General features: G+C 44.0%; 1 protein-coding gene across 1 annotated transcript; it reads left to right on the forward strand.

Annotated features, from left to right (window-relative positions):
• Window positions 1–1,026: 1,026 nt before the first annotated feature.
• On the forward strand, window positions 1,027–22,057 carry PLK4 (polo like kinase 4). The gene is made up of 16 exons (XM_069854848.1): window positions 1,027–1,060; window positions 3,520–3,615; window positions 4,373–4,468; window positions 4,561–4,675; window positions 7,069–8,101; window positions 9,385–9,485; window positions 11,073–11,446; window positions 12,948–13,052; window positions 13,420–13,522; window positions 14,337–14,486; window positions 15,838–15,968; window positions 16,733–16,824; window positions 17,188–17,326; window positions 19,415–19,555; window positions 20,461–20,567; window positions 21,502–22,057. The coding sequence occupies exons 1-16, from the start codon at window positions 1,031–1,033 to the stop codon at window positions 21,599–21,601; spliced, it is 2,913 nt and encodes a 970-aa protein (XP_069710949.1). The 5' UTR covers window positions 1,027–1,030; the 3' UTR covers window positions 21,602–22,057.
• The last annotated feature ends 750 nt before the right edge of the window (window positions 22,058–22,807 follow it).

Genomic DNA, 22,807 nt, shown 5'->3' on the forward strand with positions numbered 1-22,807 from the left:
CCAAGGGACAGGGGACAGGACAAGAGGGAATGGCCTCAAGCTCCACCAGGGGAGGTTTAGGCTGGACATTAGGAAAAAATTCTTCACAGAAAGGGTCACTGGGCACTGGCAGAGGCTGCCCAGGGAGGTGGTTGAGTCACCTTCCCTGGAGGTGTTTAAGGCACGGGTGGACTAAGGTGCTAAGGGGCATGGGTTAGTGTTTGATAGGAGTGGTTGGACTCGATGATCCAGTGGGTCTCTTCCAACCTGGTTATTCTATGATTTTATGATTCTAAGTGCAGGACCCAGCATTTTGCCTTCTTAAACCTCATGCCATTGGCCTCAGCCCCGCGGTCCAGCCTGTTCAGACCCCTTTGCAGAGCCTCCCTACCCTCCAGCAGATCGACACTTCACAGAATCACTAGGTTGGAAAAGACCCACAGGATCATCGAGTCCAACCATTCCCATCAATCGCTAAACCACGTCCCTGAACACCTCATCCACCTGTCTTTTAAACATCTCCAGGGAAGGCGACTCAACCACCTCCCTGGGCAGCCTGTTCCAGTGCCCAATGACCCTTTCTGTGAAGAATTTTGTCCTAATGTCCAGCCTAAACCTCCCCTGGTGGAGCTTGAGGCCATTCCCCCTTGTCCTGTCCCCTGTCACTTGGGAGAAGAGCCCTGCGGGTTCCCGCCCTGCGCACGCGCCGCAACGGCTGCCAGGCGCGCGCGCGCGGGCGCGCGGGGGGGGCGGGCGGCGGGAGGGGGGGGAGGGAGAAGGGCGGGGTTCCCGCCCTTCTCCCTCCCCCCCTCCCGCCGCCCGCCCCCCCCGCGCGCCCGCGCGCGCGATGACGTCAGACGCAGCCTCGCTCCGCGCGGGCTTTTTCAAAATGGAGGCGCGGGGGGCGGATGGCGGCGGCCGCCGGGCCCGGCTGCGAGCGGGGCCGCGCCGAGGAGGGCGGCGGGGAGAGCCGTGATGGGCGGTAACGACAGCGGCAACGGCAACGACGAGGGGAAGCGCTACGTTAACGGAGCGCTGACCGCTCGGCGCCATGGCGACCTGCATCGGCGAGAGAATAGAGGTGGGGGGGCGCGCGCGCGGCCCCTCCCCTTTCCCACAGGGCCGCCCCCGCCATTTGCAGCGGGCTCGGCCCTCTGTGGGGGACGTGTCCCCTCCCCACGGCTCATCCCTCCCCGCGACCCACCCCGTGGGCTCGCGTCCCTGTCCCCCCACCGCGTCCGTTCTCTGACTCGCGTTCGTTTCTGTTTCCAGGGGCTCGTGTGTTTCCCTCCCCCTTATACGCCCCACCCCAAGCCCTCCCCGGGGCTCGTGTCCCCGTCCCCCACCCCGTGTCGTTTCCTCCCCTAGAGGCTCGTGTCCTCATCTAAAGGGCTTGTGTCCGTGTCCCGCTCCCACCTCCCACCCCCCCACCCATGTCCCCTTTCTTAACTCGTATTCGTTCCAGTCCCCAGGGACTCATGTCTCGCTCCCCCGCGTACGCACACACACACCCCCCAAATCCTCCCAGGGGCGCGTGTCCCCGTCCCCCCCTCCACGTGTGTTGTCCCCCTATAAAGGCTCCTGTCCCCCTTCCCCTGTGTCCCGTCCCCGCCTAGAGACTTTTGTCCCCCGCCTCGGGGCTCGTGTTCCCTCCTTCGTGTCCCCCCACTTGTGTCCTCCCCTTCAGGAGCTCGTGTTCCTCCACCCGTGCCCCCCTCCCCCGTGTTCGCCCCCCCCCCCCCCCCCAGGAGCTTGTGTCCCCCCACTCTCTTGGGGTTCGTCCCTTCCTCTGAGCCCCTTTCCCCCCAGTCCTGGGCGGGGGCTTCTTCCCTGTTTCCCTGGGGGCGGAGTGGGGGAGGAGATGGGAGGGGGCTGGTGGCGTAGCGCCTTCCTCTTTGTCCGTGTCCCCTTGGGGACGAGTGTGGGGGTGTCTTCCCTGTTCCCCTGGGGTGGAGGGAGCCGTGGGGGGGTGTCGAGTCCCGAGTCCCCCTCCCCTTGTTTTTGTTCCGCCTCTGAGTCCCCCGGGCTCGTCCCTGTCCCCAGGGAGAAGGGGGGAGAGGGGACTTAGTACTCCTCGCCAGGCGGGCGTGGAGCTCAGCCCCTGCACCAGCAGGAGCCCCAAAAGCCGCCGTGCGAGCTGTGTTTGCGGCGGGGGCTGCCATGGGAGCGGGGGGCGGGTGCCTCTCGTCCCGCGGGAGACGCGGCGGGAAGGCGGCCGCGGTGGGAAGAGGCGGCAGCCTCCGGGATGGGGACGACGATGCCACAGGGGGGACCGTGCGGCTCTGCCGCTGACTGCTGCTGCCGTGCCCCGGGGAGCTCCATCCAGGTACCCCTGGGGCACCTGAGGGGCTGCCCCAGCACCGGGGAGTGGGACACCCCATCTCTGGGGCTCTGTATACAGAAGCAGGCTGCCCCAGCATCGGGGTGTCGGGCACCCCATCTCTGGGGCTCTGTATAGAGAAGCAGGCTGCCCCAGTATCGGGGAGTGGGACACCCCATCTCTGGGGCTCTGTATAGAGAAGGAGGCTGCCCCAGCATTGGGGTGTGGGGCACTCCATCTCTGGGGCTCTGTATAGAGGAGGAGGCTGCCCCAGCATCGGAGTGTGGGGCACTCCATCTCTGGGGCTCTGCACTGGCAATGTGGGGCACCCCATCTTTGGGGCTCTGCACTGGGAGGAGGCTGCCCCAGCATGAGGGTGTGGGGCACCCTGTCTTTGGGGCTCTGTATAGAGAAGGAGGCTGCTCCAGCACTGGGGCGTGGGGGACCCTATTTCTGGGGCTCTGCACTGGGGATGCAGGGTATCTCATCTCTGGGGCTCTGTATTGAGAAGGAGGCTGCCCCAGCATTGGGGTGTGGGGCACTCCATCTCTGGGGCTCTGTATAGAGAAGGAGGCTGCCCCAGCATCGGAGTGTGGGGCACTCCATCTCTGGGGCTCTGCACTGGCAATGTGGGGCACCCCATCTTTGGGGCTCTGCACTGGGAGGAGGCTGCCCCAGCATGAGGGTGTGGGGCACCCTGTCTTTGGGGCTCTGTATAGAGAAGGAGGCTGCTCCAGCACTGGGGCGTGGGGGACCCCATTTCTGGGGCTATGCACTGGGGATGCAGGGTATCTCGTCTCTGGGGCTCTGTATTGAGAGGGAGGCTGCCCCAGCATGAGGGTGTGGGGCACCCCATCTCTTGGGCTCTGCGTTGGGAGGCGGCTGCCCCAGCACTGGGGCATGGGGCACTCCATCTCTGGGGCTCTATATAGAGAAGGAAGCTGCCTGAGCATTGGGAAATGGGGCACCTCATCTCTGGGGCTCTGCATAGAGAAGAAAGCTGCCCAGCACTGGAGTGTGGGGCACCCCATCTCTAGAGCTCTGCCGCAGGGATGTGGGGCACCCCATCTCTGGGTCTCTGCGTTGGAAGGAGGCTGCCCCAGCATGAGGGTGTGGGGCACCCCATCTCTTGTGCTCCACATCAGGCACGTGGGGTACCCTATCTCTGGGAGGGAGGCTTCAAAGCCTGGGCTAGGGCTGATGGCTTGTTTATGTTGCAGGATTTCAAAGTGGGGAACCTCCTGGGGAAGGGCTCCTTCGCGGGGGTCTACAGAGCAGTATCCCTGAAAACTGGCCTGGAAGTGGCTATCAAAATGGTAAGGCAGCCAGCCAGGGAAGTCTCGGTCTTCCAAGAGACTGCAAGTCTCAACAGGTCAGGTTGATGTGGTTGGGCATTCAGACCCAGATTGTTTGTTTGTGTGTAACTGATATTTAAATTAGGGTTTGATCCTGAAAGATGCAGCACAACCAAATGGACTGCGTTGATAATTAATAGAAATTACAAGGCTGTTAAAAGAACTTCAGCTCAAATGTTCAACAGTTGGTGGACAATCAGCCCTATAGTTCTAATTCAGAAATTTTTGACCACAAAAACTTCATTTAAAATCCACATGGCTGGAGAGGTCCTGGAAAAAATGCCATGAAAAATTTCTGTCACTACCAGGATAAGCTTAGTGAAAGAAACTCGGATATCACAGGTGTCACATTTGCCAGATTCATTTAGCTATAATACTTTTATTTGGTCACATTTTTAGTATTAAGTATATTCAGCATATCTTCTGCACAAAATCAGAATTGGGTTTCTGTGCTTGAATATTTCAGAGAATTTTCTAATTAGTGTTGGTGTTGAAAATGTTATACTTCTCTGCTTTCATCCAATTGTGTGTTCCCCATTTATTGATGATACTTGATGGATGAAAGCATGTAGTAGGTTCAACTATGTGAAAAATTGCTTATAATGTAAGTTTTCAGGCAAACAGGCATAGAATATCTGAAATTTCAAGGTCACTTGAAACTAACATGTATGTAATCAGTGTTGCAGTGCTTGAAAAATATTCTGTGATCCATTTACAGATAGATAAAAAAGCCATGCACAAAGTTGGAATGGTACAGAGGGTTCAAAATGAGGTGAAAATACATTGTCAGCTAAAGCACCCATCTATACTTGAGGTAAGAATCATGTTTTTGTAGAGGGCTGTGTACGTGACTTGCTGTATAGCCTACAAAATGTATTTTAATGCCTTCATGGTTCTATGTTCCAGCTTTATAACTACTTTGAAGATAGCAACTACGTATACTTGATACTTGAGATGTGTCACAATGGTGAAATGAGCAGATACATCAAGAACAGGAAGAAACCCTTTTCAGAAGATGAAGGTGCGATTTTTTTTCTGTGTAGCTCTCTTTGCTTTAATGTTTTGGCTTATTCAATGTTTAATTCTAGTGAAAGGATATTTAAAATTGCCATCACTTTGAACCAGTTTGTACAGCTTAGAATCTTCTGATAAGTGGCAATCTAGAGATTAATGACTAGTACACATCCTTACTTGGATTTCTGTATGCTTTTATTTCTGTTTATGCCATTTTACAGCAGCTTGTGCTATTTGGGGTTTAAATTAAAATAGATGGCAAAGTTAGAAGGTAGAGGTGTATAGAAGGTCGAGTTTATCTTTGCACATAAACTGATGTTAAAGTATAGGTCAAGACTGGGCAGTTCCACAGAGGAGAACTGGCAACTTCACACCCACAGATTTTCTTTCTTTGTGTTGCAGCTCTTCGCCTCAGTATTACTGTACTACATGTCATCAGTTAGAATGCCTTCCAGATTCTAGTTTGCTTTGTTTAGAATCAGTAGAGTGGTTTGGGTTGGAAGGGACCATGGAGGTCATCCAGTCCAACCCTCTGCAGTAAGTAGGGACATCCTCAACTGGGTGAGTTTGCTCAGAGCCCCATCTAACCTGACCTCAAATGTTTCCAGGGAGGGGGCACCTCTCTGGGCAACCTGTGCCGGTGTTTCACCATCCGCAACAAAAAAAACTTCTTCCTAATTTCTAGTCTAAACTTCTCCTCTTTTAGTTTGAAAACATTACCCCTTGTCCTGTTGCTGCAGGCCCTGCTAAAATGTTTTTCCCCATGCTTCTTATCAGCCCCCTTTCAGTATTGAAAGGCTGCAATAAGGCCTCCTGGGAGACTTCCCTTCTCCAGGCTGAACAACCCGAGCTCTCCCAGCCTCTCTTCACAGGGGACGTGCTCCAGGCCTTTGATGATTTTAGTGGTCTCCTCTGGACCCGCTCCAACAGGTCCATGTCTTTCCTGTGCTGAGGGCTCCAGAACTGGACACAGGCCTCCAGGTGGGGTCTCATGAGAGCAGAGTTAGAAGCACAGGATCTTCTCCCTTGCCCTGCTGGCCATGCTTCTTTTGATGCAGCCCAGGATACAATTGGCCTTCTGGGCTGTGAGCACTTGTTGCCCATTTAATATCCTTGAAAACAGTTGCGGTGTTCGAAGGTGCATGGAAATGATTATAATGCAGGTAACTGTGTTGCACTTTGGAATTTACTTATGTTTACGTTCTTACAGTCGAGAATGAGAGGATTTCGGTTAGAATGCGGACTACTAAAAGCTTAACCAGAACAGCACGATTCAAAGTGGGGGGGTGGGAAATGCCACAGCAAAGCATATGCTGTGTATAATGACGGAGGGCACAGCTAAGCTGGTTGTTCTGGTTTCAGCTGATGTAGATTCAGTAGCTACTGCTCTGCTGCATCCAGACTTACTATGCTGACCATGTCTTGCACAGTTCTTCCCGTTAACTTGTTTCCATTATCAGCTTCTAATCTAATTTGGTGAAACTATTATATATATGTGGATTTTTTTGGAACCCAGAGTACAGGACTGGATTAAAGGGGTAATGCTATGCAGATATCATCATTTGTTTAACTCAGACTTGCTCCAGCAAAAATAGTTAATCTGATGGTACCTTAGTTCTAAAAGCCGATAAACCACTGACCTGGATAAAGAAGTCTCTTCGTCTGAGGAGGGTTTTCTACTGACATTTGTTACACACCAGTCTTTGCCTTCTGCTAAGAGGAGGGGGATTGTCAATTGCTCTGGAAAGAATCAATCTTGAAGTTGCTGGATTGCAGCATCGTAATAAAGGATGCTATTTCAGCCTGGATGAGGTTTGTCTATTTCTGCTATAAGTTAAATGCTTGAATATTCCCAAAATCTCTAATGGAATAGAACAGAGAGACTAACCCAGTGCTGTGTACTTGGAAGTTTTTGAGTAATTGAAGTACTACTGGACCTGCCGCTTTCCTAATGATAAACCAAACATAATCCAAATTGTCTCTCGTATTCTGTAATCTACACATAGTGAAGCTGCTGGATTTTGTGCATTTGCTGTTTTTGAAAGTGTGGAGCAGCTTAACTTTTTAAATTCCTAAAAATCTCATTTTAAAAAAACTTTAGGCCAATCGAAAATATTTCCAGTCCTGTTTACATTATTCTGGGGTCAAAGAAACAAATACAGTTGCTGTATTACAGAACACTTTTTTTATGGACTATCTTAGAACACAGGTGTGCTGTATTACTTAAAGCAAAAGGCAGATTAATTCCAATCTCATTAGCACAATACTTAAACATTCTTGTAACATCCTCATTATTTAAAGGGGGGGAAGGAAGACCAACAGCAGACTTCAAGAAGTTGTTACTTTCATAGCTATGATTTCACTTATTTGACTAAGATATCTGGGTTTGTGTTTTGACAGCCCGACACTTCTTGCATCAAATTATCACGGGTATGCTGTATCTTCATTCTCATGGAATACTGCACCGGGACCTCACCCTTTCTAATATATTACTCACCAATAATATGAACATCAAGATTGCTGATTTTGGGCTGGCAACTCAGCTGAAAATGCCTCATGAAAAGCATTACACCATGTGCGGAACTCCAAATTACATTTCTCCGGAGATAGCCACGAGGAGTCCACATGGACTTGAATCTGATGTGTGGTCTTTGGGCTGTATGTTTTACACTCTCCTAATCGGAAAGCCACCTTTTGACACCGACACGGTCAAGAACACACTGAATAAAGTAGTGTTAGCAGATTATGAGATGCCAGCCTTTTTATCGAGAGAGGCACAAGACCTTATACATAGGTTACTTCGCAAAAATCCAGCAGATCGTTTGAGTCTTTCCTCAGTGTTGGATCATCCTTTTATGTCTAGGTGTAGCTCTGCACGGACTAAAGATTCGGGAACTTCAGAAGATTCCATGGACAGTGGAAATGCTACCATCTCTACAACCTTCACAGGCTCTTCCAACATCAGTACCAGTGGCTGCTTGAAGGAAAAGAAGAAGCTGTTAGTTGGACAGCCTCTCCCAAATAAAATAACTTTTTTTCCTAAAACCAAGAATTCCAGCAGTGCTCCATCTGTAGATGGAAGCGGTTCTTTTCATCAGTGGGCAATTCAGGGGAAAGAAGTTGGTGTAACTGGCCGGGGAAGAACCATGCAGCTTGCTGAAGAGAGACCACATTCACGCTACCTCCGAAGAGCCCACTCTTCAGATAGGTCTGGGGCATCACGTGGTCAGACTCAGGGCATATCGAATATTGTTGAGAGATGTCACTCTATGGAACTGCTTTCCAAGCCTAAAGTAGGAACAAGGGAAAATACGGAATGTTTTTCACCTGCGAACAGCTATACTGATATAGGTGAAATATTTAAGGAGAAGACTTCTAGTAGTTCGGGTTCATTTGAAGGGCAAATATCTCCACCTGTAAAAGATCAACCACAGTAAGAATCTGTTTTTATTAAGATGAAATTTAGAGCTGCCTTGTGTGTTAAAAGCATGATTTTTCCTGTAACTACGCTGTAACAAGTGACAAATATGTCTGCACTTGTAGGGTGGGTACCAAACAGGAAAGGGTGATAGTTGATGATGTTGCTATGTGGAGCTTTACTTCCTTGCTGTCTCTGTCTTCAGGTTCCTAGGTGCAGCACATCAGCTACATAGATCTTTTATTTATCCTGGTAGTTCTCTATTATTGACTTATTTCCATGTGCAGCAAGTCAAGTGTTTCTTTCCCCACAGTAATTGTGGAGAGCCTTGCTGATTCTTCATTGTAGAAGAGACATAGACAAAGGGAGGAGGCCTCCAGAGTGTTATTAGCAATGTTTTTGCTTGCTAGTCTGGGGTTTTCTTTCTGTTGTGCTTAGACAAGGTAAAGGAAACCCAAATTAAGCACAAGATTAGGTGATGGATTATAAAGCTGGCATGCCAGAAGGGAAAATAACATGCAAAGATAATGATCTGAACTTTGTTGAGGGGGATGGACTGCGATAAGTGAGTCTTTGCCAATGCTAAAGCAGTGATCATCACAACAAGAAAGGGCAGGTATAGACTGAAGAGAGAGTAAACCTCACAGGAGCGTAGCATGAATTGACAACAGGTCAGTGATTCTGCAGTAACTGTTATTGTGTGTATTCTTCGTTCTTCCACATGTGGGTTATAGCTTGAGTTCACTTGTGGCTAAATATGTCATTGTCTAAAAAGCTGGTAAGAAAATCTCTATAGTCTTAGGGATTTACTGTACTTTATACAAAACCAAATTATTTTAGGCAATAAGATTGCCCCTGTATTTCAGCTGTGTATTTCTTACGCTGAATGAGATCCGCTGGGGTCATGGGCATCAGCCCTGTGAACTTCTTTGAGGTTGTTTCCTTTAGTGTGAATTAAGGACTGGCTACAAGAACAGCCACTGCTGGCAGCGTTACCAAAGGCTTTTTTATTTCAATTCTAAGAGTCTACCAGTGAGTGATAACAGGCTTAAAATTTGTGTTAAAATTTGGTAATAACTCTTCATTCCATTTGGAAAAAATATTTTTATATGCTTTAGCCAGTGAACATTCCCCATGAAAAAAAGTGTGTTATGTGCACTCTAGAGCTGCAGAATGTCACCTGCATTTCTTTAAATGTTCCAAAAATGTTGCGGTTTCTGTAGCTGTAACATTCTAACTTATGTTGTGCAAGTGTCTTTGATGTAATCTGGATTACATGTGTAATTTTTATTTTGCAGCTCAAACTATCTCTGCCCAATGAAGCCCCAGGTTGGTTTGTTAGAGCAGAAGCCCCAGGCTGAAACAATGCAGCAATGGCTTGGAAGCATGCAAACAAACGGTGTGTTACTAGTGGGTTGTACGTTTTTTGCACTTAAGTAAGGACTTGCAAATGTTTCTGTGGGTTTTCCATATCTTATTTCATGAAACTTGTGACAGAAGAGCTATCTGTATGGCCAAGTAACTGTGATGCCAGAGAGCAGTGCTGGCATCCAAAATAACAGTGGTTAGATGTTAAGAGGCTACTGCAAACAGGCTTTTTGTCAGAATGAAAAGCACAGGAGACTCTGTGCTTGTCACTGCAAGAAAATTGACACAGATACTGAAAGAGGCAAAATGATTTTCAGTATTGCTAATCTGTAGAATCATTCCTAAGCAACAAATACCCCCTTGAAAACATTTTGTTCTCTCTTGTGGAGTAAGCTCTACAACTTTAGTTTCCTGAGATAGGAGTTAATTTCAGAAGGTTTTGTAGTCAGTGTTCCTCCTGAGTCGTGTTGATATAATGAACTACATGTAACTGCCTTCATAAAAGCGAAGAACTAGTACATTGGATTTAAATATTTAGCTTCCTAAAGTGAGGTCATTCTCTTCTTCTAGTATTTTAGCAATAAAAAAGGCCAAAATTGAGGAAAACACACTTCTAGAACCTGCCATAAGGATTCAGTTGTGACCTGAAACATTTGTGAATATGAATACAAGACGAAAATTGGCAGGTGACTTAAAAGCCGGGTTAATGCAGTTGTGCAAATACACCTTAAGGGAAAATGGGACCTTGGTGAATGAGAAAGATAATGAAGCTGCAGAAGGAGGGGATGGAGGAAAGGACAAAAGACACAGATGGAAAGGAGGAACTTTGTTATGGATTGCATTACATCATTTATAATAAAGTAATTTAATCATAAGACTAAATCACAAATCCATTCTGGCCTTTTTTGTTTTGATATTACTGGACTCCTCCTCTTCCTGTCTACAGGGAGTTGGACTCATATGGCATGGTCTGAATAATCCTATTTAATTTTTGGTCCCTTCTCAACTGCTGTGCAGCACGGCAGGAGGAGTGTGGTTTTCATGTGGGTGAGGTGAAAGTTGATCAGGGACTTAAGCAGTTACAGGAGGTGTGAATATAAAGATAGGGTTTTGTCTTTTAACAAGTGACAAGTGGAATAAAAGAAGGGGTTTGGAGCATGCATTTTGCATCTTGAATACTAAAACCTCTGCTTGATGCTAAAAAACTGATTAGATAAGCTGAAACTTAAATGAATCTTGGTACTGGTAGTTTCTGGATGGCAAGTAAGCTGTGTTTCAACAGATGAAACTAATTTTTGTTTAGGTATCCATTTAAAATTGTATTTTGTTTATAAACAGTTTTGGGACGTGATTTGGTATGTGCTGAGGCTGAAAGGCATCATAACTGAAATCTAGTAACAGTTAAAGTGGCACTGGAATTCTGTTGGCATTGGTATTGGGTAGTACTAAAGCTTTATAGCCTAATAATTTGGACTGAGGTTTAAAGAAATCCCATTCCCTACTTACACAAGCCTCCTAAGATGATATTTTGAAAAGCTTTAAAATACCGAATTGCTTTTTTTTTCTTATGACTGACTGTGACTCTAAATCTCCAATGTACATTTTTTGATGCTTTCAGCTCCATTGAGACCACTTGCAGACCTATCTGGCAACAGTAACACACATGGAGGTTTTCGGTATCACCTGGATGTGCAGCAAGATGCATCAAGAAATGCATGGAACACCTTAAAAGATACAAGGAATCAGGATGTACCCATCGACTGCCCTCTTTCTTTAAACCAGAGAAACCCAAAGAAATACATCCCTGGAGTTCTCTGCAAATCTGAAAACATTCAGCCATCTCCTACTTGTGGCCCTTGGCCAACTTCAGAACAAAACCAAACGTGGGGCAAAGAACCATCAGCACATCAGAAACCTACGCTGCAAAGTATAGTGTCACCTCTCAATGCTCTCAGGCTAAAACCCATCAGGCAAAGGACAAAAAATGCAGTGGTATGTGTCAGCTCTTAAATGGAAACAACTTAAATATTAAATACAGCGTGGCTGTCTCTTAAAAACCGCTTGGGAAACTCGAAGTATTTGGTTTTAGAAAACTTAGTCTATAATAACGTAAAGTTATGGTAGAGATGTCTTAGTTTTTGTATATGGAACACTCATGGTCACTTCCTGCAAATGGTGACTTGGCATTGCTTTTGACGAGCAAAGAAAGTGTAGGCAATCATAACAAATAATAAATGCATATTTGCTTCTTACAGTTCCCACTTTTGAATGTGAGCCACCAGGGTGCCCTGGCAGCCAAGAGGGCCACCCGTGTCCTGGGGTGCTTGCAGCAAGGCACTGCCAACTGGTCAGGGGAGGGGAGCATCCTGCTCTGCTCCACACTGTTGCAGCTCCACCTCAAGTATTGTGTGCAGTTTTGGGTGCCACACTGTGAAAAGGATATAAAGCTGCTGTCCAGAGGAGGCCAAAAAGTTGATGAAGAGTCTAGAGGGAAGGTCAAATGAGGAGGAGCTGAAGTCACTTGGTGTCTCCAGCCTGGAGAAGAGGAAACTGAGGGGAGACCTCATCACAGCCTAAAGCTTCCTCACAAGGGGAGGAGGGGGAGCAGGAGCTGATCTCTTTTCTCTGGTGATCAATGACAGGACCTGATGCAATGGCAGGAAGATGTGTCAGGGGAGATTTAGGTTGGATATTAGGAAAATCTTCATTCAGAGGGTGGTGGAACACTGGAACAGCTCCTCAGGGAAGCAGTGATGGCGCCAAGCCTGACAACATTCAAAAAGCATTTGGACAATGCACTCGGACACATGGTGTGAGTGTTGGGGTTGTCCTGTGCAGAGACAGCAGTTGGACTTGATAGTTCTTGTGAGTTCCTTCCAACTCAGGTCATTCTGTGAAAACTCTGTACTGCTGCACAGTTGCATATAAGCTCAGCTATGTCAGACTCCTCAAAGACTTTTACAGGTTAGATAAATAACTGGGTTAGAAATTACAACAGTCTTGCTCAAGTGTAAACTTAAACTTTTTCCTGTAGTGCTTTTTCCATGTCTTGTGGGTAGGAAGGCAAAACAATTCCATTAATCCTTAGTGATCTCATACATTTTCTGTTTAGTTTGTTTCTGGTATCACCCTTTTGCCTGCTGATCCATTTCATATTGTCTTTCTTGTCCTGTCGTGTGTCACCCTGCCCCCCAATCTGTTTTTTAAGAAGAACATAACAGAGCAGACCTGTCTTCATTTGATTTGTTGCTTAAGAAGCCACTCCCTCACTGACTAGGCTTTTAACCACTAGTCGTGTTGAAGTAGTGTTCTGTTTTCATAACTCTAACAGCAAAAGTTACTGTAAGAAACATTTATAAGTTTGCAGTGCATGCAAAGAAGAAAAAAAACTTTTTTTTTTTAAAATGTGTTTGTGGAAAGAAATGACATCTTATCTTACCTTACCAGAAAGTGAAGATTGTCTTGTTTATCTTGTGCATTTAATACCTTTTAGGTGAGCATTCTTGATACTGGGGAAGTGTGCATGGAGTTTCTAAAAGAACACCATTCACAAGAACTTGTGAAAGAAGTTCTTAGAATATCTTGTGATGGAAATGAGGTGAGCGTTTTCAATTTCTTCACTGTTGTATAGAGAGCTTAGACTATCTTGTTCTTTTCTTATTGTCATTCCAGGAATTATTTGTTGGAAAGTGCGATGTTCACATATGCTCAACTGCAAACTCCTTTTCCCTGTGTGTAGGGTAGCCATACAAATATAGGTAGCAAGCTATTATTTCAGGTCAAAATTGGTTTTGACTTTTGGAGCATGTGAAGTACTGTTAAAAAACTGTTAAATAATTACTTAGAGGAATAGAGAGGTCATGGTAAATTACAGTAATTAAACAGTGACTTTTTTCCATAGTTGTTAAAAGTAGGGAGTCCTGATGTAGCTTGCAACTGTAAATGCATTTTCCCCCCTTTTGCAGATTGCAGTTTATCATCCAAATGAAGGAAGAGGTTTCCTTCTTGATGACAGGCCTCCTGCTCCTCCTGAAGACATCTGTATGTATAATTTTTACAACTTGCCAGGTAAACTCAAATTTCTTTTAACATTATGTTCATTAATATGATTTTTAAGTGAATCTTGCCAGAGACTTTTTAGCTTTTAGCTAAAAAGTAATTGTGAAAAGTCCTAGCAGTATAAGAATCAAACTACAGTTTAACTGGAAAGCAGTTTTTGAGACTTCAATAAGGTGTAAGCCCACAGGTTTTAATTCATTGTGTATGGAAGCTGTAAGGAGTCACTTGCCCCTTTACAATCTAGTGCACTAAAATGAAAGCTTTCATCTTGTTCATATTGAAAACTGGTTTTGAATATGGATAGAAGGAATATTATAGGGTCATTTTTTTTAAAACAGCAGCTTTACTTTGTGCATCCTAATACAAACTGGGAGGGGAGGAAGAGGAAGAATGTGTATTGAAAAGCATTGACAGAGTATTAGGTATTAAATTATAGACAGTTGAAGAACAAATACAAGGTAGGTAACTAAGTTCTTAAGAGACAAGCAGGCTTCTCTAATTAGTAGAGATCAAAACCAGGTTTTACCTGAAGCCAGCTGGACCATGCTGTCTAGCTAAATGATATATACAGTGCTTTACAATGTTGTTTAGATTCTGAACTATGTTAACAGAAGCTATGCAAGTGAAGCTATTGAATATGCACATTTATCTAAAAGTTGGTGGAAGTCAGTCAGTGATTTTGAACGTAGCTTTGTAAAGCAGCTAAAGATTACTCATCACCTTCAGCTATCAAATATGTGTTTTAAACTGTCTCCTCAAGCTGATGCAAAGTGTTTAATCTGATGACTTTTTGCTAAAAGTTTTTAAATTTATCTTTTTTTAGAAAAGTACTGGAAAAAATACCAGTATGCAGCCAAGTTTGTGCAGTTGGTAAGAACAAAAACCCCCAAAGTTACATTCTACACAAGATATGCCAAGTGCATGTTGATGGAAAATTCACCCTCTGCGGATGTTGAAGTTTGTTTTTATGATGGTAGGTGTTCAGTTTTGCAGCTATACAAAAATTAGCATGTTCAGTGTTTGATGATATTTTAGCGCAGCTTTAACACTTCAGGTTGGAGAATCATAGAATCCCTAGGTTGGAAAACATCTTTGAGATCGAGTCCAACTGTACCTAAATCATATCCCTGAGCACTTCTTCTACCCATCGTTTAAACACTTCCAGGGGTGGTGACTCAACCACCTCCCTGGGCAGCCTCTGCCAGTGCCCAATAACACTTTCAGAGAAGAAATTTTTCCTAATGTCCAATCTCAACCTCCCCTGGCACAGCCTGAGGCCATTCCCTCTCATCCTATCACTTGGGTAAAGAGATCAACATCCACCTTGCTACAACCTCCTTTCAGGCAGTTGTAGACAGTTGGTCTCCCCTCAGCTGCCTCTTCTCCAGGCTGAACAGTCCCAGCTCCCTCAGTTGCTCCTTGTAAAACTTGTTCTCCAGCCCCTTCTCTAGCTCTATTGCTCTTCTCTGGATGTGCTCCAGGACCTCCATGTCTTTCTTGTAATGAGAGGCCCAAAACTGAATGTGGGATTCAAAGTATGGCCTCACCAGCGCCAAGCACAGGAGCAGAAGAAAATAGTAAATGCTTTTTTTTTTTTTTTTTTGCCACTCTGCCTTTATTCTGTAATACCACTTGTGGATCAGTTGATTATTCATTAGTTCCTTACTGATATCTTCAGTGAGTACGTGTTGCTAAGTGTTATGTAAACTACACCTTGTTTTTATGCCTGAGCTCTTTGCATTTACGTGATGTGTCCCTGCTTTCCAGCTGAAGCAATAGTATTACCGGGAGCACTCACTGAAGGGAGCAATGCCTGCCGTTTCCCACTTTGCTCTTTACAAATGAAACGGCAGCAGCAATTGTTTTCTCATTGTTGACTCCCATCAACTGGTTTGATTTGCCACATGCATACCCCAATAGAATTTGTGACAAAAAATAAGACTCAACAGCTCTGTGATCCGGTGTGGAATTGAAAGAATTGGAATCTTTAAAACTGATCAAATACCCATAGAACCAGTTTAACCTGCTGTTGGATGTTAATTTTTGTCTCGGATTAATGTTTAGTTCTTAAAATAGTTAATAAAAGCATTATTCAGCCCATTTAAGTAGTTGATCTTTAGCAGAGGGCATTCTGTTAATGTCGCCATCCCAATTTAAGTGGCTTGTTGTTTCTGCTTGACACAGAGCTCATGCAGGAGTGGTTTATTCTTGCAGTAATGAAGTCTGAGAGATACACTTTTGTAGAGTAGAATCTGATGGCAGAAATCGGTATTATAGATGCTGGTATTTTATAAAATTCACATTAACTTTTACATTTTCTACAGGGGCAAAGATACACAAGACAGCTGGAATTACTCGTGTGATCGAAAAATCTGGAAAATCCTTCACTCTGAAAGGAGAAAGTGAAGCAGGTTTGAAGAAGGAAATACAAGTATATATGGATCATGCAAATGAGGTGAACTGTTTTATACAGACCTTTCCCAGCGCAAAACAACTTCCTGAAAATTCAGCTTCTCATTCACAAATGTCCTTCTGGTGTTGCTTTTTGTATTTTTCATTACGCTAATAAGGAGGGATGGTAAAAAGTGTTTTTGGAAGAGCGAATATCAATGTAGAGGTAACAGTAACAATGCTTTGCAGCAAAGATAGCTGCAAGAAATTCTTACGTGTGTATAAAGCAGGTAATCCTGGTGAAAGGATTAAACAGAACAGATGAAGCTGTTTATATAAGCTTAAAAAAAGAGAAAAAACACCACAAAAAATGACCTCCCCAAAAAACCACAAAACCCTGCCAGGTGTTTAACTGGCCTGCCTGTTGTGCTCCCTGTCTCTTGCTTCACGTCACCCAGTTAGCAGCCGCCAGAGTGATCTTTTGGCTGTGAGCTTAGGAAACAGTAAAAATACAGATTTCTTATTTACTCATCCCTGTGTTCTGTCATTTTCTTGAACAGAATTTGAGGGTCTTCTAGTCTTCCATCTGGTCCTGCTGAAAGGGGAGGAGATGTGATTATTAAGAGCATAATTTCAGATGTGCTGAAGTTAGAAGGGAATCTTGCTGTGTTACAGCTGCACTCATGGAGTGCAATACAAAAAAACTGTTATCAATATGAAGTACTATTGAAAAAAGCATTTCCTTGTGTAGGCTCTCCTGCCATGCTAAACATGCAAGAAATGGTTCTACTGTTCTCCAACAAAAACTTAATCTCCTTCTAATTGCAGGGACATCGTATATGCCTTGCACTGGAATCTGCTGTTGTAGAAGAAGAAAAAAGGAGTGGAAGTGTTCCATTTTTCCCCATAATTGTTGGAAGGTAATACTTTTGCCTTGAAAATACTTCTGCATTTGAATATTCCCACTAAGCAGCCTATGTAGCTGATGTTTGCGGAGGCCAGGGTTGTTTGACAGATGATCATAGTCATTATCAAGGTAAACATTAACTTGGCAGCATATATGAACACCTTATTTTGCACCTGCAAAGCATCCTTTGGAACTAAGACACCGTACACTGTGGATTTAAACTAAACCAGACTAACAGTATGTGTGAAACAATTCTGCAGAAGAACCATTGAGTATCATGAAGAGTCTGTGGTAAACTGAAAAAAAACCCTATGTCTCCTCATTTCTTTGAGTCCCTTTTGGACAAACCTTTTCCCAACTTGTCACTATTTTTCAGAAAACCTGGCAGTACTGAATCACCACAGGCTGTGGCACCTTCATTGTTGGACAATACAAACTGTCCAAAAGAAGTTATGACACTGGATAGAAATGTAGCTGTCAGTCCTGCTCCCGTTCAAGCTCCAAACTGTCCTCCTGTAAGTACACAAATGCATGCACTGGAGACTGCTGTCCCATAGGGATTCCAATAGTGCTGTTTTATTTGAACGAAAGGAATCACATTTTTATGGACATAAGCTTTTCTTAGCCATTTGTGAGTTTCTTGGCTAGAAATGTTAACTTAGATTTTAACGAACTTTTGATATCTGAATGTAGAATCATAGAGTCATTAGATTGGAAAAGACCTTTGAGATCATTAACTCCAACCGTACCTGTTCACTACTAGATCATGTCCGCAATACCTTATCTACCTGCCTTTTAAACATCTCCAGGGATGGTGACTCAGCCACCTCCCTGGGCAGCCTCTGCCAGTGCCTGAGAACCCTTTCAGTGAAGAAATTTTTCCTGCTGTCCAATCTAAACTTCCCCTGATGCAGCTCAAGGTCATTTCCTCTTGTCCTGTTACTTGGGAGAAGAGACCAAAACCCATCTCTCTGCAACCTCCTTTTTAGGTAGTTGTAGAGAGCAATAAGGTCTCTCCTCGGCTTCCTTTTCTCCCAGATCCCTCAGACGCTCCTCATAGGACTTGTTCTCCAGACCCTTCACCAGCTTCATTGCTCTTCTCTGGACATGCATGTAGCATCATCTGAAAAATCAAAATCCTCCAAAACTGTACAAGAAATGAGTCCTTGGAATATGGTTTGAAAACTAGTTTGAGTTACACGGCACAGTCTCCAACTTGTTTTGGAGAGCTCTTATGTGCCCCCTGTGTATCAAGTTGTAGTCACTAAGGGTATCGGTGCTTGAGGCTGCTGTTCTGAAGTAGTCAAGCATTGGTGTGTCTAAGAAGAGTGGCTATATTTATGTGTAGCCAACAAGGCTTTGTGTGTGATGTCTTCTAACTTGTTTAGAAGACCCACCGAGCTTCAATGGCTGCATCACAGCCTTGATGCAGCGTCTGCAGCTGACTGAATTACATGGAGGACTTAGCACACTGAGTTTGTGTTGTCTGTGGTGTTTGTGTTCTGGGTCTGCAGCTCTCTTCTTTGGTTGTGTAGCACTTGTCCTTGGTGCAGAATCTGTCTGTTTTCACTTGACTGCAATGAACCTAGCAACAGAAATCCATTAGGGCTTCGGTACTAGTGTTGATTTTTCACACTGAGAAAGCTACCCATCGCTGGAGGTTTGACCTGAGGGTGTAGCAGTCAGACTCATTCTTTATTTGCCATATAGCAAACATTCAGGTCTTTAAGACTTTAACTGTTGCTTTCTCTTCTGAAGTATGTATTTCTAAGCAAAATAACACAGTAGCTGGTTGCCTTTCCATGTTACTCTTGACTCTTTTGTCAGATTCTTTATACTTGACCTAGATCTGCATGTGCTGAGGTGCAGCTTGTTGTTTCTTTCAGGTTCCTTTAACTATCTGGATCCTGATCTCTTTCCTCACCAAGCTCTCCTGTTTCAGAGACATCCCCTGACTAGCATCTGTTCAATGAACTCTGAATCTTAAATCCTAAGCATACTCTCACGTCTGTCATCTCTGTGACTGTGGGAGGAGGTATCTGGGTAGTAGAACTTATATAGAAGCAGCCCTGTTCCTTCTACATGGTAGCGGTGGTGATGTCTGAAAGTTCTCCAGAGTTTTATCCTCTGTTATTCTTGATTCATCGCTTTTGTCTCTCTAAACCTATAACAGATCGTGTGTGCCGTAGAACTCTTCTATCAGTGTTTAATATCTAGTTTCCAATTAATAGGAATATCTTTTTGTCAAGTGCTCATCTGAGTGAGGGCTGTTTTATAGTCTAACGTGTGCTGAACACTTTTCTTGAAGATGGACAGGGTTTACTGACAGTCAAATAAGGAAAAAACAGGGTTTAAGTAGAAAAAGCTTGTTCAGGGGAAGCAATTCCTTTGTGAGTAGAGGGAAGTGGTTGAGAAACTGTCATAATATCATGTGTCATATGAAATGCTGTAGCGTTCTTATAATGTAGCGCTTTTAAATTAAGCATGTAGGCCAAATCTGTCTGTGTGGAAAGATTAAAACAAGTAGTAATTGACCACTGTAGTCGGTACATAATCCGCTGGATTAATAGTGAGGCTGTTAACAGAGCATTTCTGGGTTTTAGGTGGCATTGTATGAAAACTCTGCATTTATGACTAACGCTGTTGAAACTACGTGCTCTTCTGTTCACCAGACGGAGTGCAGTCCGAATTCTGCTCAGCTTTTAAAATCTGTCTTTGTGAAAAACGTTGGCTGGGCTTCTCAGGTGAGACATGAATTCTGATACAGGAGGGAAGTTTGGTCATTTTTTCACGTTAAACTTGAGATACCTATTTTTAAGTCACTAACTTTAAGCTTCATTTGTGAGGAACACATTTGGTGTCGCTCTGCTACAGTTTAAATCCAAGAACTGTTGTTTGGAAAGATCCTTTCTAGTAAGCAACTTGGATAAATACCGCGGTGAACCACATAAGTAGAAGAAGCCAAAATAATAGTTGAGTGTTTCAGCTACCACAGTTTTCCAGTGGTCGTTATTGCCTATATCAGTGTCTTCTGTCATTTAAATTGGACTCTAGGGAAACAACTGAAGCCATTAAACTTCTGTCTGTTCACAAGTATGGATGTAGAGGTGCCAGGACAAAGCATTTTTAGCAGATGTACCAGATCTCTACAAGAAGAATGTATCTGCTTGTACAACAAGAAAAGCTGTTTCCTTACAGAGATTTTTCCTCTGCTTTTCTGTGGGATCAGCTTTAATTTAAAAAGTGTTTCTCTGCAATCCAGATCAAGTCAGCTTCTCACTCTAACAGAGAAAGGTTGCTTTTATACATAAACTCCAAACTGTATATAGCTGTGAATTTTCACAAATGGGCCTTCTGTTTTATGTTTGGGCCTATTTAAAATTTGTTCAGGAGTGGTAATTCATTCTTTAACTCCCATGGGAAAGGGTGACTAAAGCAGAGTGTCTGAAACCTCAGGAATTCTGATCCTTGAGACTGTGACACAACTTACTCCAAAGCAGACCACATGCACTCTGTCTCTTTGAAAGCTGACCAAGATACCAAAGTCACTTCAGCAATTCTGAAAAGCTTTCAACTTCAGTTATAAGAGTTCTCCGTAGGATATTTTGCATTATATGTCCTCAAACCACAATGCGCTTTCTCTCATTAGCTGACCAGTGGAGCAGTGTGGGTTCAGTTTAACGATGGATCCCAACTGGTAGCCCAAGCTGGTGTTTCTTCTATCACTTACACATCTCCAGAGGGCCAGACAACCAGGTGAGTCCGTTACTGATATAATAGTTCTGTTTATCAGGTAAACTTTACAGCTTTTATTCTTTTTGTGTTGTAAATATTAAAACTTGGCTTTTCAATCACTTCTCAGTGGATTAGCTTATATATGCTATAGCTTTGAACTCTGGATAAGGAATGAATGAAAAAAATGCAGGACTGCATCTGCTTCTTGGTCTCTGCAGTACAGCCACTGTTCATGTCTAGTATTTAAAAGAGGGAGGAGGGAAAAAGTAAGGTTTGCATGCTTTTATTTTCATTCCAATACCCTGCTATTTTAGGGAGATAGCATGTCAGCAAGGACCTGAAATGCTCAGGTGAAGGTTTGTGTAACTTTTGGATGCTGGGCATGTCCCATAGAAACAGTCACCTGCTAACTTGCTTCTGCTCTATGAAGTTTGAGGCAGTAACATACAGTGTGCCCAGATATTATTGCAGCTTAAAACACTGTTTAGATGGCATTGTCTTAGTCCAAAATACTTTCAGTTAAATCCAGGCCTCTCTTCCCTATACCTACTTAAGCCATCAAGCTCGAATTAATGTGCCTGGATAAACTTTATATCTACTTGATTTAGTGGTTTGCCTATGTACAGGCAAGTGCTAAAATAATTATACTGTCCTAAAATAGAATGGATCATAGAATGGTTTGGGTTGGAAGATACCTTAAAGCCCATACAGTTCCAACCCCCCTGCCATGGGCATGGACACCTCCCACCAGCCCAGGCTGCTCGCAGCCCCATCCAACCTGGCCTCGAACACCTCTAGGGACGGGGCAGCCACAACCTATCTGGGAAAGCCGGGCCAGGGCCTCACCACCCTCATCAGGAAGAACTCCCTTCTTATATCTAGTCTAAATCTTCCCCTCTCCTATAAAACAAATTATTTCAAGCATTAAAATATTATATTTTATTTGCCTTTCTAGATATGGAGAAAATGATAAGCTGCCGGAATACATCAAAGAGAAGCTGCACTGTCTGTCTTCCATCCTTGTGATGTTTACTAACCCAGCTGGTCCCCACTGATTAAAGCAAAGCAGCTGTCAGGACACAAGAGCTTAATAAAGGCACTCACTGGCTTCCAAGTGATGTGACTGATCTTACTCAGCTCATGCAGAAATTCTTCCAAAGGCTGGTAAAAAGATTGGGAAGGGTTGCTGTGTTTGTGTGTAGCAAATTGCTTGTAAAGTATCTTAAAGAAACCCACATTTTTCATCAAAATGATGGATAAACTTGCTCAAGCAGAACTTTGAGCAATTTAGTTGTAGAAAGCATCAACTTTTTGGAAACCATCTGAATCTGCTGGTTTTTTTTTCCTCACCCACTGCATACTCAGTGCCAACAATCAAGGAAAATGCATCTGTGCTTTTGAACTGTTTGTATTTGTAAATAACTTATATTTTTACGTCTTACAAGTATTATATGTAAATATGTACATGTTTTATAACCGTTTGTTTTTATTTTTTGTAGCAGCAGCTTAAACTTCCCTGCACAAGCATTTTATACAGAAAAATAAATGCAGTGGTGATTGTCCAGATCCATTTGTTTCATGTTCAAGTGATGGTTTATTGTGGTGAGCCCTGTTTTCCAAGTATTAAATTCCATTTAAAACAGGAGCTGACCTGAGAAATCAGGCATCATATGTTGGGAGTTCAGGGCTTGGTGAAGCCTGGGGAGAAACAGTTCAGAACTGTTCACGGAGTTACTTCTAGGCTGCTGAAATGTAAGTGCAGTCTGGTTTGCATATTCATTATGAACTGATTCTGTTCAGTGTTTTGTGGAAACTTAAGGTAAAAATATGTGAAGTTAATGGTCTTACACTTAATGCTGCTTCAGTTCGTTATGTGATTCATTAACAGTAGTTTAAGTGTTTGTGTGCTGACTTAAATATGGCAGCTTCTGTATGAGGTAGGAGGAAGGCTTAAGTGGAAGAGTGGGATCTTAGTGGAGGAGAGAGGGGAGAGTTGGAGGAGCTGACAGGGCCTTGCCTGTGTGGTTTAGGCAGAATTAACTGAGCTGTGAAAGCCTCAGGAAAGACGTTCCAATACAGCTTCTTCTAATCTGCAGGTTCAGATTAGCCTTGATGTTAAGTCTGTTCTCCTTATTCATCAGGTCCTTAATAGAAACAATTTTGGTTAAAAAAAATTAACACTGACAATTGATCAAAAAGGTACTTATTCTCACAGGCAAAAATCTTGGGAACAGAAAAGTGTCAGCTTATCAAATCTTGGG

This window comes from Phaenicophaeus curvirostris, chromosome 4 (assembly GCF_032191515.1).
Source record: "Phaenicophaeus curvirostris isolate KB17595 chromosome 4, BPBGC_Pcur_1.0, whole genome shotgun sequence".
NCBI lineage: Eukaryota > Metazoa > Chordata > Aves > Cuculiformes > Cuculidae > Phaenicophaeus > Phaenicophaeus curvirostris.